Below are 16,211 nucleotides of genomic sequence, written 5' to 3' on the forward strand. Positions count from 1 at the left end.
TTTTTTCCCTTACAAGCACCCCTGCGAGGGAACTTAGTCATCCAATTATCTCTAAAACTAAAGGAATAGCATACTGTATTTAAGATATTATTATACCTTCATCCCGCCGCTGTTTTTTTTTAAAGATACCAATAGTTGGGGTAATTAGTGACACAATCAAAAAGATTTCATCCAATTATCTCTAAAACTAAAGGAATAGCATACTGTATTTAAGATATTATTATACCTTCATCCCGCCGCTGTTTTTTTTGAAAGATACCAATAGTTGGGGTAATTAGTGACACAATCAAAAAGATTTCATCCAATTATCTCTAAAACTAAAGGAATAGCATACTGTATTTAAGATATTATTATACCTTCATCCCGCCGCCGTTTTTTTTTTAAAGATACCAATAGTTGGAGTAATTAGTGACCCAGCCCAAAAGATTTCATCCAATTATCTCTAAAACTAAGGGAGTAGCACCCAAAATAAAATTGCTGGTATGTCGTGTGACGAGTCACCACATTCCCCCCCCCCCCTTTCCTGCATTTGATAATAGCTTGTAGCAATTAAGAGAAAGAAAGTAATGTAAATTGAATGTTATATCCCCTCCTTGCCCGTTGTTTAGCATTTACCATCCCATAGTCTTATTTTATTAATTTTTACCTTGAATTAAATTATTTATAAATCATTAAATTGAATATATCTCAAACGCAATGAAGTTAATATCTAGTTTAATTTATGCATTTTATTATATGTCTACATATATGCATTGCCATGCTCAAAAATTAATTTAATAGCTTATGCGTCTATAAAATTTGTAAATATAATATTTTTACTTTAATAGTTCGACGCAATCTGAAAAAAACTCCCTCCCCTCTTTAAAACACTTTTTGCTAGCCTATGCCCACATCAATTTATTTTAAATTATTTTTTCTAATGAAACAATAAATTGCATTTATACAAGTTTTTCCATTTCTCAAAGTAACTAACCATTGTTTATGAAGTATGATTATATATGATATTTATTATGTACCTGATTTTTCAACTTGTATTTCAGAGTGTGAATAAAATGGCCGAGGCCACATTTAAGCAAGATCTTCCCCCCAAGGGCGGCTATGCCCCAATCAACTTCAAGAGAATTCCTGCTAGACGTGTAAGTTTGTAATTTGGAATTTGTTTTCCAGTATCGCTTCGAAACCGATTAATATCCACTGGAATTGAACCAGTTCTTAGCCATTCTGAAAAAAGGGGGGAGAGGGGGGTAATGCAACCATCTCGTGATCAATGCGCAAATGGCACTTCTGAAATATTCTCCTTAAGACTACCTGTTCAGGGATACATCAATTACTAAAATCAGTCAATAAATAAGGAAATTATGCCCCAAAACCTGAATATCCCTGTAATAAGGTTTCCCCTCTGGTATACTGGATTTACCTCACTCAACTTTCTGGCGTGTTGTACAGTGAAAAAACTACCCCCCCCCCCCCCTTATATTTGATTTTCTTCAAAATTAAGGGGGGGGGGTTAAAAACTACCCCCCCCCCCCCCTTATTTTTTATTTTTGTCAAAACTAAGCGGGGGGTTAAAAAACTACCCCCCCCCCTTATTTTTGATTTTTGTCAAAACTAGGCGGGGGGGGGGGGGGTTTCGGTGTTCCGGTCTTCACATGTAAGCAAGCACCACCTTTTGTAGACTAATAATTTTTTTTCAGGTATTGAACGCTCCAATCATCTATGGTGCTCTTTTTGGAAGTATGGCCATTGGTCACTATATCTATCTCAGGGGCAAAGCACGCTATACCAAGGATGTAAGTTTTTTGTTTTAGATATTTTTATGGAAAATAATAGAGGGGTGTATATTCTGCATTGGTTACCCTGCTAAAGGGGAGGGGGGGATATAAAAATTATGTAGAAAGGGGGAAAAAATAAAGAAATTAACATTCCTAAACACATTTTTTATCCTTCTTGGGGTGAAAAACAAGAAAAATATACTTATAGGAGGAGGGAAAAAATTAATGAAATAAAGAGTAATGAAAACATATTTCCATTTTTCCCCTTACTTGGAGGAAAAAACTAGGGGGGGGGGGGGGGGATGAAATATTTTGCAGCAGGGGAAAAAATAAATCTTATGCAGAATAAACACCCCTAAAATAATAGGATATTAATTTCACATTAAAGAGAAGAAAACACTTTTTTGTAGTAATCAATCAAAACCGATTAATATCCGTTGGATTAGAACTGGTTCCCATCCATACGAAAAAATTATGTCTAGCATTGTATTATATCTAGTTTTCTACATAGAGAAAAAAATAAAAGAGAGGAATCGAAGCAACTAGAAGACGAAAATAGGCAGTGGGCCTAGAGGCCTACTCAGCGCTGTTGCCGCGCTAAAATTTATTGCTATTCCACTACTTTTCAAATGGGAGGATTAAAAATTATTAAAAAAAATATTTTTTTACTTTTTACTATTTCCATATTTAGGGCAAGAATATTAGATTAGATATTTTCGTTTTAATGTTTTAATTACAAATTACATAGAATTTTATTTTTATTTAAAAAAATTTGTTCATGAAAGATGAATCCTTCTATTTCTAAAAAAAGGGAAAATTTTTTTCATAATGAACATTCAGCTGATTCTGACCGCCCACGGCTGTTTGCTAAATATCGCTTTTCTTTTTATTCACATTATTATTTATGATTGACTTACAAAAAGCCCTGGGCGGTTTTTGATTTTCGTCTGCTTCTAAATTTAGGGATGGGGAAGTAGTATTTTACCATGAAAAAGGGGTGACTATTCATCCTCTTATCCTTTTTCCTTATGGTTTTCTACGAATGTAAAACTGGTTTTAATCTTAATTGTACATTTTATATCCGCGGAAAGCTGTTTATAATAAGCCAGAAATAACTATTATTATATTGTTATATGCTTCCTTTATATAATGAAAAGACCTTGTTGTAATGTTTAGAGAATTGAGTGGAGGAGCTCTGAGCTGGCGTTGGAGCCCCTCATGTTGGCAGAGAGAGATAGAGAGTTCCTTAAACAATGCAGAAGGTGGGTAACAGTTAGATAGAGGAAGAGAATGAAGATAAATTTTTTTAAAGAGCTCTTTACCTTTTTATTTCAGAATAAATAAAAGGAATTGTAATATTTGATGCTGTTTATAGAACCACTCTTTAATACATTTCAGGGGTGTATATTCTGCATAATATTATTTTTTTTCAAAGCTGCAAAAAATGCATTAAGTTATTTCAAGTTTTATTCTCTCTTTCATTACGTACATTATACAAATAGCTGAGCTAATGTTTTCAGTAAACTTAATTTTTTCTTTTCTTTGTCACCCCCACATATTTTCAATCCCCTCCCCCCACCTCCAGCTTGGGAACCCATGAAGAATATACAGTATACACCCCTGATAAACTTCAATAATTTATTTTTTACCACAGGAACCGTGACGCCGAGACCGAGCTGATGAAAGATGTTGAAGGTTGGGAGGTTGGAACCTGGTATGGACACAAGGTTTACAAGGTAACTTATTTTTTGGTTGTTATGTTACTCCCTAGTTCACTGTGTCTGTTCAGGGGGTTGAAATTTAGTTCACTTGTCTGTAAGGACAAATTTCAATATAAGCATTTTGGATACAAAATACAATATCTTTTACTTTATGGATTATTAAGAAGAAAAAAAATACCAACATCTATAATACAAAGTACTACGATGTCTGAATGTTTGTCCGTCTGTCTGAAGCTTGAGATCTCAGTAACCACACAGAACCGATTGGGCTCTACTCTTCAGGGGATATACCTACTGGTCCTGTGATGGTTTTAAGCTATTTTCTTGAGGAGTGGGACACCCCAAACCCCCCCAAAAAATGAAAAATACCCACCCCCCAAAAAAAATTACTCCCTCCAAATTTTTTTATTTTCTTTTTAAATTTAAATAATACAAAAATAGGTTAGTCAAACCTCTTGGGGCAAAGCCCCTAAAGGCTAGGGGCGAAGCCGCTAGTAAAACATAAAGCAGTAAGTTTCTTTTGTCTCTAGTCAAATATTTCGTTGACTACTAAAACGATTGAAATTTCTTTTTTTCTGGAAGCTTCTCGTAGATCTCGGGATAGTTTTAGGCTATTTTTTAGTTCTTCCCTATCCCTTAAAATCAAAAGCCCCAAGATGCCGCTACTACATATATATAACCTCACAATTTGTTTAGACCCTTGGAGACAAATGGATTGATCCTGACATCAACGATTTCTACGGCCACTGCAGTCCCAGACAAATTACCATTTATAAGAATCACGCCCAGCATCTCAGAAGTGAATAAACTTTCATTTTATTATTATATAGTCAACAATTATAAGTAGAAGTAATAAATGTATTTTAAAGTTGTTTTTTTTAGTGTTTAACTCGCAAATAGTCAAATATAAAAAAAATTAGTCCAGGGAATTGTTTGCTACATTTTGATTTGTGGTATGTAACTGTTTATGTTACAAGGGATAAAAAAAATTTCAGATCAAATACAATGCCTTGTATAGAGGAGTAATGTGTGAGGATTCCTGTGCAGATTTAGCATGCAGGAATGGATATAGAATACGTGGATATTCTGACAGGGAATTAAGGCTGCTAATATAGGCCTCAGAAGAGGGGACGTAGTCAAATCGTGAAGGGAAGGGGAGGGGGGTAATGTTATACTAGTCAACTGGGAGAAATATTTTGTTAAGGTAAGCGAGAATCTGTCACAATATCCACGTATATTATATCCATGCATGGATGCAGGTTAAGGGAGAAAGTTTGCAGGATGAGTTTACAAGCTGGATAGATGATATTCCAACTTGTAGGTAAGAGACGGAATAGATTTATTATGTGAAAGCCACGGATCCAGGGAGGGAGGAGACATTGGGGTGGTAATAACATTAGTTTTAACGTTTTCTTTTTCGTTTGTTTAACAGTCTTGGCGACTTTAATTAAAGATTGATTGGTTGGTTTATTAAGTTGAGTGTTTAAACGTTTTAACCACTGATTGTGATATACAGGAGGAAGCACTGAAGATGGGTCGTGAGGTCAAAGAAAGCTATGTAAAGTTTTTGCTTATTTTATGAAAATGAGGTGTTTGATATCTTAGGCTAGGTTAGGTTAAACCCTCACGCAGAGATTAGGCTTAAAGAAGAAAAAATAACCAACCACTTAGTTTCAATTTATTAAAGATAGAGGTAGGTAGGGTTCTGTGCTCGCTCAGCACTTTGTGGTAAAGCACCAAATGTATGATAGGTACTTATTAATTTTGAATTGGCACAAAAACAAACTACTTTAAATAGCTTAGATCTTTTCTTTTAAGATTGAGTGGGATTGGAACGGCAACAAATGTATTGTACAGAAGAGATGGCACCAGAGCGCAAAGACATTCATTTCAAAACAGGTTTGAACCTGAATAAATAGATAAAAATAAAATTATATAAAATGATATCAAACGAATTAGATTTCGTTACCTACTTCATTGTTCACTAATATTTGAACCTTTATCTAAAGATACAAACAATATATTGATTCAAATAATAATGCATTGCATCTCTTTATCATGTGATTAATAAGATATGGGTTGCTACTTTTTATTTTTTACACTAATTAGGGAGGGGCAATGCTTTCCAACTGAAATTACAACCCTTCCCCCACCTCCTTATCACAGAGAAGTATTTCATTGGGTATAAAATTTTGAACAATAGAAAATCTAATGTTTGACTCAAAACTTATCACTAAGATATTTTTTTCTAATTCAGATCCTTTCGTATACAGCAGGAGGATTACCAGCTTGGTATTTATGGAGTTTTCCAGGGATTTTCTGGTCACAGGGTCGCGGATTTTGTCAGCAAGTGTATTCCTGGAGAACTCATACTTGGCCAATTGACAGCTGATAAATCAGGTCACATGGAAATTTAGTTTAGGGGTTTAGACACAATTTTAAATAATAACAATGGATTTAATATTACTTTGATCTTGCACCAGATGATCATGTACTCTAATCAAGTAAATCCTTTAGCTAGCTAAAATAACGATCTTCCCTATCCACCCTCTTTACCCCATCCCCATACTGTCCATGTTGAGTGTTGACAACCTAAATTGACGTCAATTTTTACCCTGTCATAATCTTCACGTATATTCTATTATATCTATTATAATAACATGAAATCTTTAATTATCTATTTTTAAAACTTTTATTTGTATGAAAATAATTTGTGTATTTCGTTTTAGACGAGGAAGTAAAGGAAGTTTTGAGACAAGCGTTCATCAATGTTGATAAAGCTTATTTTAAATCCATTGGTAAGAATTTTATTTTTTGTTTATATTCGTAATAGTAACAAGGATGTGTACGGGAAATATTTTATTTCTCACCTTTAGGATTCAATTCACTGTAAAAAAATCATTTTTGGGTTTTGGCCAAACTAACCCGTATTTAGTCACTTTACACTCTGAAAAATTTAACACAGTTTCAGACTGTTCACATATAGCTCATGTATAATACTTTTATAAAGCTTTGGTTATACTTTGAACGGTTTAAAAACCTGAAAAAGAAAGAAAGAATTAATTGTCTTTTACTTTACTTTTGTTTGAACCTATTAATATTTCTTAAAAAGCTTTATAAGGACAAAATTATCAGACCAATTCACATTAAAAGTTGTGGACATTAATTTTTACAGTGTCCAATTATTACAAGATTAGTTATCATAAAACAAAGGCATTGTAAAAATGGAAAAATATAATGAAATAAATATTAAAATCTTACATTGTGCAAGAGTTGGTAAAGCACGGGCCAATCCCAAGCAGCTTAATCTTTGAGTAATTCATGGCATTCTTCTCGGTTTGGTTTTGCTTGTGTCAGTGAATCCAGCGTGCACAGCATTCCCCATAGGCCTAGAGAATACAGTATAAGCTAAAGCCATGAAACTTTCATGCTTCAAACGTATTTCTATATCATTAGGAGCGTGTCTTTCTTAGATAATGAATAGAATAATCGTAGTTATGAGCGTATTAGGAGCGTATCACTTTATCTTTGGTTGCTTTGACTCGTCAATACTATTAATATACATAAATATTTACCTTTAATACATCACAGATTAGCATAGGATGTACATACATTTTTTACAGTGAAATTGGTATGAAAATAGAATTAGATATAAAGATAAAATAAAACCTTAGAAACCTAATCAAATTACATTGATAGGCCCTATCATTAAAAACATGATAAAACTATACATACAAAGAAGGCTTGGTTGGTACAACTCCAACCTTTTAAAACCATCTAAGGACGTACATAATACAATAGAGATAAAACTATAGATTCTTTCTTCTCTAGGCTTCTTATTTTCCTTTGCACATGATCCACTTGCTTGTTTGGGGGAAATCACAGAAGTCCTTAAATAATAACATTCATTACAGGATGACAACATCTATAAAAGCGAAGCACTGAAACGGTAGGACAAAATGACATTAACACTTGTTTAGTGTAAGAACTGAATAATCAGAATATAAATGTATAAGAGTCGAAGCAAAATTGTAAGTAAGTTTGTTGAAAAAATGCTTGATACAGTATAATGTTTATTGACATACTTACATTTTAGGGATTGGTTATAGAGTTGCTTCGCTTATAATATTGTACTTTGTTGTCCCAGGAATCTATATACCATAAATCAGATCAAACGGATAATTAGATCACATAAAAATTTGTTGTTAAAAAAGTAAACAAATCAACATGTTTAAAATGGACGTATGGACATTTTAGTAATGATTATAGAGTTGCTACGCTTTCTAATTCGTACCAAACTACTACAGGAATGACCATGCAAAGTTTGAAATCGATAGGACAATTCTAACATGCCTAAATTAACGGAAAAAGCTATCTATCTCGGACGTACGGCAGACGGGCTGGCCCTAATTATAGAAAATCTTCGCTTTAAAAACAAGGATGACAACATCCATAAAAGCGAAGCACTGAAACGGTAGGACAAACGGACATTAACACTTGTATAGTATCTGAACTGAATAATCAGAATTTAAAAGTATAAGAGTCGAAGCAAAATTGCAAAAACTGCTTGAAGCAGGATAATGTTTATGGACATACTTACATTTTTGGACTTGATTATAGAGTTGCTTCGCTTATCATATTGTTCTTTGTTGTCCCAGGAATAAATATACCAAAAATCAGATCAAACGGACCGACCCTAATTATAGAAAAGCTTCGCTTTTAAAAATAGATTTTAGGATCATAGCTTGTTTTTCTTATTTGTCGAACCTTTACTATCGAAATCCGCCCGCATTTTCTCATCCCTGCCTTTCTACTGTATGAACGAATTGACCAATATATTAGTTCGATTTTGGCAACCTAAATTGACGACAATTTTTACCCTGTCATAATATCCACGTATATTGTATATCCATTGTTAAGATGACATTCTGGCCAAGAGAAGTGTCCTGCAAAGTGAAGGCAAGCCTAAGAGTGTGGAGGCAGAGGAGCGGATAGTTCAGAGTGCTGGGGGGATAGTAGCGGTCATACTCAACAACAGGCTCTTTATTGCTAGCATAGGGGATTGTGCAGCTCTTCTCTGCAGGTATGTCCCGGTAGACTGGGATAGTTTTTTTTTATTAGCGCGGCTATATTGCAATTATACATCATTATAATTTAGTTCGTGGCTTTACTTTCTTTTCCAAAGTAAACACATTTCATAGCTTTTGTTGAGAAAGAAATGTTGTTTATGTGGGATCTAAAAGGATAAGACAATGGCCGAAAAATTGATGTACATCCCCAATGCTTATACACAAAATTACCCCTTCTGTAAATGATTGAAACGTTTGGACACTCAACTAAACTAACCAAACATTCAAAGTTCAATTAAAATCCCCAAGGTTGTAAAGCCCAACGAATAAGAAAACGTTATCATAAAGTCTTTGGGGACTAGTGTAATAAACAGTCCAATGTTCTATCCCTCCCAGATTGTTTATTCTTTATAACTTTTCATTTATTAAGATTTGGTAATTTCTTTTATACAAGAACAAATATTCACCTATTTTTAGGGATCACGAAGTAATACCCTTGTGTTGTAACCACACAACAGACAATGAGGATGAAATCCTCCGCCTGTGCCATCTTGGTGTTGATGTAGAGCTGGGACAACTTTACCCTCAGTTGGGGGATGCAAGACTAACTAGGTGAGACATATCATGCAAATACTAAAATAGTATGAAAAAACTTTATTATTTTATTATTTACTAGCAGTTGCTCGGCCCCTTGCATCAAAATGCGCTTTATTTGAAGCGGCAAGGAAAAACAAAAAAGCCTAAACCACTTCTAAGTTTAACATAAAATTAGAATAGCTTAAAACCAACCCGGGACCTATATAAAGCTATCCTATAATGGAGAACTCAATCGGTTCAGTGGTTATCGTAATCTTAAGCTACATACAAACAACCTTATCATTTTATTTAATAACTAGCGGCTTCGCCCCTAGCCTCTAGGGGCTTTGCCCCAAGAGGTTTGATCAACCTAATTTTTAGTATTTTAGATTGAAAAAGAAAAAGTAAAAAAAAATATTTTTTTTTTTTTGAGGGGGGTTATTTTTCATTTTTTTGGGGGGTTGGGGGTGTCCCACCCCCCAAGAAAATAGCTTAAAACCATCACAGGACCAGTATATAATATTCCCTGAAGAGTAGAGCCCAATCGGTTCAGTGGTTGCTGAGATCTTAAGCTTCAGACGGACAGACAGACAGACATCGTTCTACTTTGTATTATAGATATATCAATTAAGTAGTTCAATGCAAGATTTTGTATATTTGTAACGGAAAGTACTCCAAAATTGTTGAACCTCCCACACGGGTTAGTTAATTAAGTAAAACAAATAAGGAATCATTCTTTGATGTGTTGATGATGACTAAAAATATGTTTTAATCTTAGGTGCTTTGGAAACTACTTTGTTAAAAGTGGTTATAAGGAGAACAGTCTAGTTAGCTCTGCTATCCAGGAACCAGTTATACCGGAACCAGAAATATTTGGACCTATAACGCTAGGTAAATAAAGTTGATTATGATTTCTTTTGGTCAATGGCTAATGAAAAAAGGGTACTTTGTTTCTACTATTTCTAATAATAAAGTAACAAGGTTCTGTGTGTGTGTCTGTCTATCTTTACCGATTGATCTCGCTAACCGCTGAACCGATATGGTTCTCCTTTACAATGTAGCTTCTTATAGGTCTAAGGATGGTTTCTAACTATTTTGGGGGAGTGTACGTACCACCAACCTCCTAAGAGAAAGAATGATCTTCATAAAGTTTGACAATATGAGTGCCACACTTTTCAATTAGTCTATGCTGTAATTTAATGTATGTTTGTCAATTTTTTAGCTCGTAGTTTTATCAAAAATTGTTTTTCTCAAATTGACGTATCTTACAAATACTATTTTCTTTTTAGATAATGATGTGTGTATACTTCTACTGTATACAAAATCCCTGGTAAAGGCCTTCAGAGAAGCAACTTCTGTTATTAATGCAGAGGCAGAATTAGTACAACATACAAAGCATTACATGTGGTAAGTAAAAAAAATGTATAATGAACAGTAGGTATTTAATCTTTTAAAGAGAGTTAAGCTGTTTCATTTTCCATTCTTTTACTTAATCTTAAGCTGAAATAAGGGTAGGTAATTAATTTGCAGTCTTTTCTTATTTCCTTTACGTAATACGCAGATTTTAAAATTAAGCATTTTAAATGATAAATATAATAACTTGTTTTTGTGATTTTTAGTAAGGAAGCAAGTCTGTCCGGCGTTGCTCAGGCAGTTGTGGACCAGGTAGTCAGGCTCCATCATGACCGGCTGGAGGTTACTGGAGGCCAGGCAGTTAACCTGGAGGATATGACACTACTTGTCAGAGATCTCCGAGGCTTCAGACGGAAAGATTCTAGGTTGGCAGCCAGTACTCTCACTGGAAGCAGTGCAAGGTAACATAGTTATTAGTATCATAACTTCTCAAATGTTCATTTTCACAGCCATTCATAGATGTTAATTAGCTTCAAGTAAAAAAAAGGATGAGGACACCTAAAGTAGCGGAATAGATAGATTAATGGTTATCAAAGTAATTTATCGAGTAGTTTCTAATTGCGAAAAAAAATCTTCAAAAATCAGCTTTTTATCTCTAATATAATAGTAGTCCAGTAATATTGCATGTTCCCTGTTTAAGGTATCCAGATGTCTCCATGAACTTAACATGACCGACAGGTTGAGTTATATACTGGATGCTCAATATTGAAAGAATTCTTCCTTATAAATAAGCCATCCATCTTGAAAATCGTTAGACGTTATTATTTTCGACGACAACAGTCAGACAGTTCCTTTTTAGTAAGATGATCCGGAACCCTTGTTTTATTAACTATCCTATTATTTTTGTGACACGAAAAATATTTTATTCAGGCCAACAATGCAGTCAAGTACAACAACTGACAGTAGTGAAGTTGACAACACAGGGAAGGAGCTGCCTGTCGATGAAAATGGAAGAATAACCCCATATGTCGACTTTGCCCCGTTCTGGAGGCTGTGGGGTCAACGAAAAGTGTCAGAAAATTCTATAACTAGTCTGGAAAAATCTTGATATATTTCATATTTGTTTATATTTTGTCTCAAGTTACATTTATGTTATTAATTCTTTTCTTAAAGGGGGGGGGGGGGGGGGTAATGCAACCATCTCGTAATCAATGATTAAATGGCACTTAAAATTCGAATTTTGATCTGAAATTTTGCATGAATAATCCTTGGACTTGGTAGGCCTATTTTCCCTAAATCGAACAAAAAGTTGGAAAAGTAACGGCTAACTGCTGGCTGTTCAGCCGTTTTGTCATATTTTGGCTATTTTAAGAGCAAATTAGTCACGAAACCTATCTCCAAATAATTCTTATTGTCGCTCAAAAACCTTATCAAACGGTTCTAGCCGGTAGCTGTTGGTACTAGAAGTTTTTAAAAATGGTTATTGCTATCATTTTACATTAAATTAAAAATATGTTATAAAGAGTTGATTCCTACATAATCAATGTTAAATTTGCCCTAAAAATAGACAAAAAACGGCTGAGCTGCCAGCCGTTACTTTTCCAACTTCTTGTTCCGTTTAGGGTAAATAGACTTACCAAGGATTACTCATGCAAAATTTCAGATCGAAATTCGAATTCTAAGTGCCATTTAATCATTGATTACGAGGTGGTTGCATTACCCCCCCCCCCCCCCCCTCATGTTTTAGTAAGTTATTTTATCTAACGATTTGTTTAATTATGCATTATGTACATCTAGTCAATATTTTTCATGGGGATTTGGGCGTAGAGATCTGCAATCAATAGCAAGATTTATTTAATAGAAAGTTCAAGGTTGCTACTTAAGGGAGAGAAGTTGGTTTTAAAACTAGGTAAAAGGAAAATGAGTGAGTAATAGTGAGATGATTTCAGGGTTCTACGTTATACGGCAGAAATGATACTTTAAAGTTCTACTGAAGATTATTTAATTTTTTATGATTTTCAATATTTCAGTATTTCTGTTCACTCCCTTGTATTTTCTAACTTTATTTAATCGCCATCTCTCTACAATAGCCTTACATATTGTCATAGTATTTTGATTTCTACATTAAAATTCATTCAGAAATATGTAATAATATTAATATTTGATTGTAATAAATATTATTATTTAAATAAATATTTTATAACTAATACTTTTTATGTATTCACTTCTTAGTTATGTTTTCGAGATTCTACACAAGGTTTTTTGTTAAAGAGTGATTAACTCTTCTACCGTATGATACCAATTTCATATAAATTACCCATTTGTACTTAATGTCTACTTTCAGGGAAAAGGGAATGTGATTCTGACAAACAATTCTAAAGGAAAATTTCCCCACAAACCCTTTTCCCTTTACCTCCCTTGCATATACACCCCTCTTCAATTTCATTAAAAAAAAAACAAGATATACCCCCACCATACTTCAAAAGATTTTGTGATTTTTTTGTAGAATTGGTTAAAATAGCTAGGCCTGGTCTACTATAAGCAACAAATATTAATTTAACGTTTATTTTATAATGTAAAATACAATATATTATTACAAAACACATCAAACTCGTATGAAAAGACAAGGTACTTCTTTACAATAAATTTGTCTTGCATTTTTTTGATAAGTCTTTTTTCGTAAAATAGTAAATGAATAAAACATGAAATTGTTAATATAAAATGCATAAAAGTGAGGTATTTTGGTCAAAAAGACTTCAATTTTCATGTTCATAAAAGATTTGACGAAACAACATTCAAATTTTAGTTAAAACAAACATTCTTATAGAAAGTTTGGCTATTACAATATTAAATGAATAATAACATTGAAGTAGATTTTTCATGAATGAGAATAAAGGGATTAACAATCCAATCTAAAGCATATATTCATTATATAATTTCTCACCCCCCCCCCCCCCCCCTTTAGCAGGGAATCCCGTGCAGATAGTATACCCCTGCAAATTTGTTTTTATATACCTATTTTGATCAGTCCGTTTTAATAGGATCCATAGCTATTGCCCAACTTTATCTCATTCAAAAAAAAGGCCAATTCTACTTTTGTGCTTGTAAAATATTTGGTAAAATTGATAAACTAACTGAAGCAACATTATTAAGTCCTATCCACTGGCATGAATCAGAGTTTTCATAGCCGCAGCCAGCTTGTTCCTGGCCTGGAGCACTCGTTTCTCCTGCTGGCGGATAAGATCATCAGTAACCTCCAGTTCACCAACTATGGGCTGGTCAGGATTCAAATATGCTACAGGGTTCTCCTTCAACCTATCACTTGACTTCTGAAACAAACAAAAAAAACACGTTACTAAAAAAAAGTCTAAGCATAGTTAAATCAAATCAATATAATAATCAATATCATCATGTATATTGTATATAATAAGCTTTACAACAAATGACAACAGTATTGATAAATACAAAATAGTGTGAAGAAAAAGAAAATACATAGGAAATGATATCTAGGTATTAAAAATCAAAACAAACTCTGACTATACAGAGCAAGATAGAGGACAATGAGTTGTTTATAACATTAGTCTCCAGTTTTATAATAACGTTGTCTTATTCGCTGGCTTAACAACTTTGGGTACTTTAGTGAATTTTGATTGGTTGATTCATTAGATTGAGTGTTCAAACATTTCAACCATTAATTATAATCTACAGAAGTGGTAATTTTGTGCATATTCACTGGGGAAGTAAATAAACTGATCGGCCATTGTCTTATCCTCTAGATCTCTGGGGTTATAACACGAGTAAAATCTTATTAGTACAACAGCAGTAAAATCAAACAAAAACAAACAGAGTAAAATCGCAACTTAAAGAGAACTTGAGAAGTAAATCTCACCTGTCCTACAACTGGTTTCTTGTCTAGGTGCAAAGCTGTGCTCAGAGAGGCTAGAACTGCCGCATTGCTCTCTGATCCACCTATAATATAGGTAATAATAATAATTTGAATATACATATGTTACTTTGAAACAACTGTATTTAAGAAAATTGCCTTTCAAACAAGACATTTTAAATTATTAAACTTAGATAATCATACCCATAGTTAGCTCAATACAGTTTTAGATGGAATATTTGTAAAGTATCCAAAATTCTCTAGGAAATGTTATAAGCATGTTTTGAACTTTAGTATTTGAGTGGGCCAACGAGATGTAATACTGCGTGAATTTTCTTAAAATCGTTAATACAATACATCTACAGAAAATCAAGCCATAAATTCAAATGACTTTACGACATCAGTTTTAAAATTACCTGTACAGTTTAAATCTTTGACAATTTCAGGTAAACTCATAGTGAAGTCTGACTCCTCCCCCTCATGGTAGGGGCTAATATTGTTCAGTCTTTTCTCCCAGAATAGTTGTCGCGGCTTCTCTTTGTCCGTTTTCAGATTTTTCCTAACATCGCCCTTGTGCGTTTTCATCACTGTTACGGGCTGCTTGAAAATCGAGGCAGTCTGTCGGATAGGGGGAACTAAACTGTTAAGGTCAGATATTACGGGGGCGGCTTTGGCATTTTTATTGGAAGATTTTGAATCTTTACGCCTGCTTCCTTTGATTAGAGAGGTGACAATTTTTCCACTCATAAAATCAAAATTAGTTAGATCCCAAGTTTCTCCCAACTCTTTGGTCAGCTCTGCTTTGCTCCGGATTTTTCTGCCCGCAGGGTTGTAATAGCAAACATCTAATTTGCCAATAGACGCGCCCCTTTCTCTACGGGTGGCCAGTCTCATCCAGCCGGCAGGCAGCGCATTGCAGGGTTCTCGTCGGTTTCGACGTTCTACAACTATGTCCATCATTTTATAAATTTCTGAAAGAAATAAGCTCATTATATTACCTAAAATTTTCATTAAATTGCTATATTAATATATTTAATACATATTGAATATCATTAAAACAAGTAAATTAAGAAAATAGTTTATAATTTGTCTTTAAAATTAAAGATTTAATTTATTTATTTTTTGTGGGCGATCAAATATTTTAAAATCTTAGTATAAATAAATCGTCTTAAAACTTTTAATATCAAAATGTTATGATAAGAAAATATCATTGTTTTAAAAACACAAGTAAAAAATATTAACAAACATATTTTAAATCCAATATAACTTTATATTAAACTTTTACATTGTTTTGTATTATTATATTTTCTTTTCTTTCTTCTGTAAACAAATATCTACCCGGGCCTATATTAGAGTCTTGCGTCAGCTCTACCAAAATTTTTAAAAATCTTTATTTTAATATAAATATTCAATTTTTATGACTAATTTTCTATCATTAATCTAAACAAATTAATATTTCATCTTAATTAGTAAATAAAAAGTTGAAATTAGTAGAATTTTATAATAATAATCATAATATAAAGTAATCTTGAAGACGCTAAACTCTATTTGTTTTGAAATTTTGCGCAGACTCCTTGTGTACACATTACAGTTGCCAAATTTGAAATATCACTTTAATTTTCATTTTCAAATTTAACTTTAAACTTTATTTTTGGTATTCTCTAAAATAGGTTTTTTAAAAAATAAAATCATAAAATAAATTTTTCGCTTTTAAACTTTTGAAAATTTACTTAATTGTTGATATTATCGGGCAATTAGGATAAAAAAATTAAAGACAAAGTTTCAAATTTGGGAGCCATGATTATAATTACTTGAGACTTGAAAACTTTATCATTCT

At 33.2% G+C, this 16,211-nt stretch overlaps 3 protein-coding genes and 1 long non-coding RNA gene across 7 annotated transcripts; 2 read left to right on the forward strand and 2 right to left on the reverse strand.

The window, feature by feature from the left end:
- Nucleotides 1-573: 573 nt before the first annotated feature.
- Nucleotides 574-4,489, forward strand: ND-B16.6 (NADH dehydrogenase (ubiquinone) B16.6 subunit). Its single transcript, XM_080159334.1, has 5 exons — nt 574-1,136; nt 1,695-1,790; nt 2,949-3,034; nt 3,427-3,508; nt 4,190-4,489. The coding sequence occupies exons 1-5, from the start codon at nt 999-1,001 to the stop codon at nt 4,298-4,300; spliced, it is 513 nt and encodes a 170-aa protein (XP_080015460.1). The 5' UTR covers nt 574-998; the 3' UTR covers nt 4,301-4,489.
- On the forward strand, nt 4,428-12,698 carry LOC145318021 (TGF-beta-activated kinase 1 and MAP3K7-binding protein 1-like). 4 transcript variants are annotated; one of them, XM_080159330.1, is made up of 12 exons: nt 4,428-4,547; nt 4,747-4,814; nt 5,312-5,392; nt 5,751-5,893; nt 6,223-6,291; nt 8,414-8,576; nt 9,040-9,174; nt 9,917-10,029; nt 10,428-10,545; nt 10,758-10,952; nt 11,422-11,642; nt 12,239-12,698. In XM_080159330.1, exons 2-11 carry the CDS (start codon nt 4,747-4,749, stop codon nt 11,597-11,599), a joined length of 1,263 nt encoding a protein of 420 aa, XP_080015456.1. In that variant the 5' UTR covers nt 4,428-4,547; the 3' UTR covers nt 11,600-11,642; nt 12,239-12,698. The 4 variants fall into 4 exon arrangements, with proteins under 4 accessions (XP_080015456.1, XP_080015457.1, XP_080015458.1 ...); XM_080159331.1 differs by having other exon boundaries at nt 12,441-12,698; XM_080159332.1 differs by having other exon boundaries at nt 11,422-11,631; nt 12,441-12,698.
- On the reverse strand, nt 6,344-7,386 carry LOC145318259 (uncharacterized). Its single transcript, XR_013879273.1, has 3 exons — nt 7,069-7,386; nt 6,755-6,882; nt 6,344-6,533 (listed from the first exon to the last, which is right to left on the reverse strand). It is a non-coding gene; the product is annotated as an uncharacterized LOC145318259 (long non-coding RNA).
- A 342-nt stretch (nt 12,699-13,040) lies between the features above and the next one.
- On the reverse strand, nt 13,041-15,695 carry LOC145318023 (methyl-CpG-binding domain protein 3-like). Its single transcript, XM_080159335.1, has 3 exons — nt 14,791-15,695; nt 14,381-14,460; nt 13,041-13,820 (listed from the first exon to the last, which is right to left on the reverse strand). The coding sequence occupies exons 1-3, from the start codon at nt 15,383-15,385 to the stop codon at nt 13,647-13,649; spliced, it is 849 nt and encodes a 282-aa protein (XP_080015461.1). The 5' UTR covers nt 15,386-15,695; the 3' UTR covers nt 13,041-13,646.
- Between the last annotated feature and the right edge of the window lie 516 nt (nt 15,696-16,211).

The sequence above is a fragment of the Acartia tonsa genome, chromosome 4, assembly GCF_053477335.1.
Source record: "Acartia tonsa isolate MP-2025a chromosome 4, ASM5347733v1, whole genome shotgun sequence".
In the NCBI taxonomy this organism is placed as follows: Eukaryota; Metazoa; Arthropoda; class Copepoda; order Calanoida; family Acartiidae; genus Acartia; species Acartia tonsa.

Bases quoted from the DNA above. Each gene is read 5' to 3' on its own strand.
- ND-B16.6 (XM_080159334.1), top strand. From the start codon at position 999: ATGATATTTATTATGTACCTGATTTTTCAACTTGTATTTCAGAGTGTG. The intron at 1,137-1,694 runs GTAAGTTTGTAA...ATTTTTTTTCAG, and splicing joins AGAGAATTCCTGCTAGACGT to GTATTGAACGCTCCAATCAT. The intron at 1,791-2,948 runs GTAAGTTTTTTG...TGTAATGTTTAG, and splicing joins AAGCACGCTATACCAAGGAT to AGAATTGAGTGGAGGAGCTC.
- LOC145318021 (XM_080159330.1), top strand. From the start codon at position 4,747: ATGCAGGTTAAGGGAGAAAGTTTGCAGGATGAGTTTACAAGCTGGATA. The intron at 5,894-6,222 runs GTCACATGGAAA...ATTTCGTTTTAG, and splicing joins ATTGACAGCTGATAAATCAG to ACGAGGAAGTAAAGGAAGTT. The intron at 10,953-11,421 runs GTAACATAGTTA...TATTTTATTCAG, and splicing joins CTCACTGGAAGCAGTGCAAG to GCCAACAATGCAGTCAAGTA.
- LOC145318023 (XM_080159335.1), bottom strand. From the start codon at position 15,385: ATGAAAATTTTAGGTAATATAATGAGCTTATTTCTTTCAGAAATTTAT. The intron at 14,461-14,790 runs GTAATTTTAAAA...CCTATATTATAG, and splicing joins CAAAGATTTAAACTGTACAG to GTGGATCAGAGAGCAATGCG. The intron at 13,821-14,380 runs GTGAGATTTACT...TGTTTGTTTCAG, and splicing joins AGAAACCAGTTGTAGGACAG to AAGTCAAGTGATAGGTTGAA.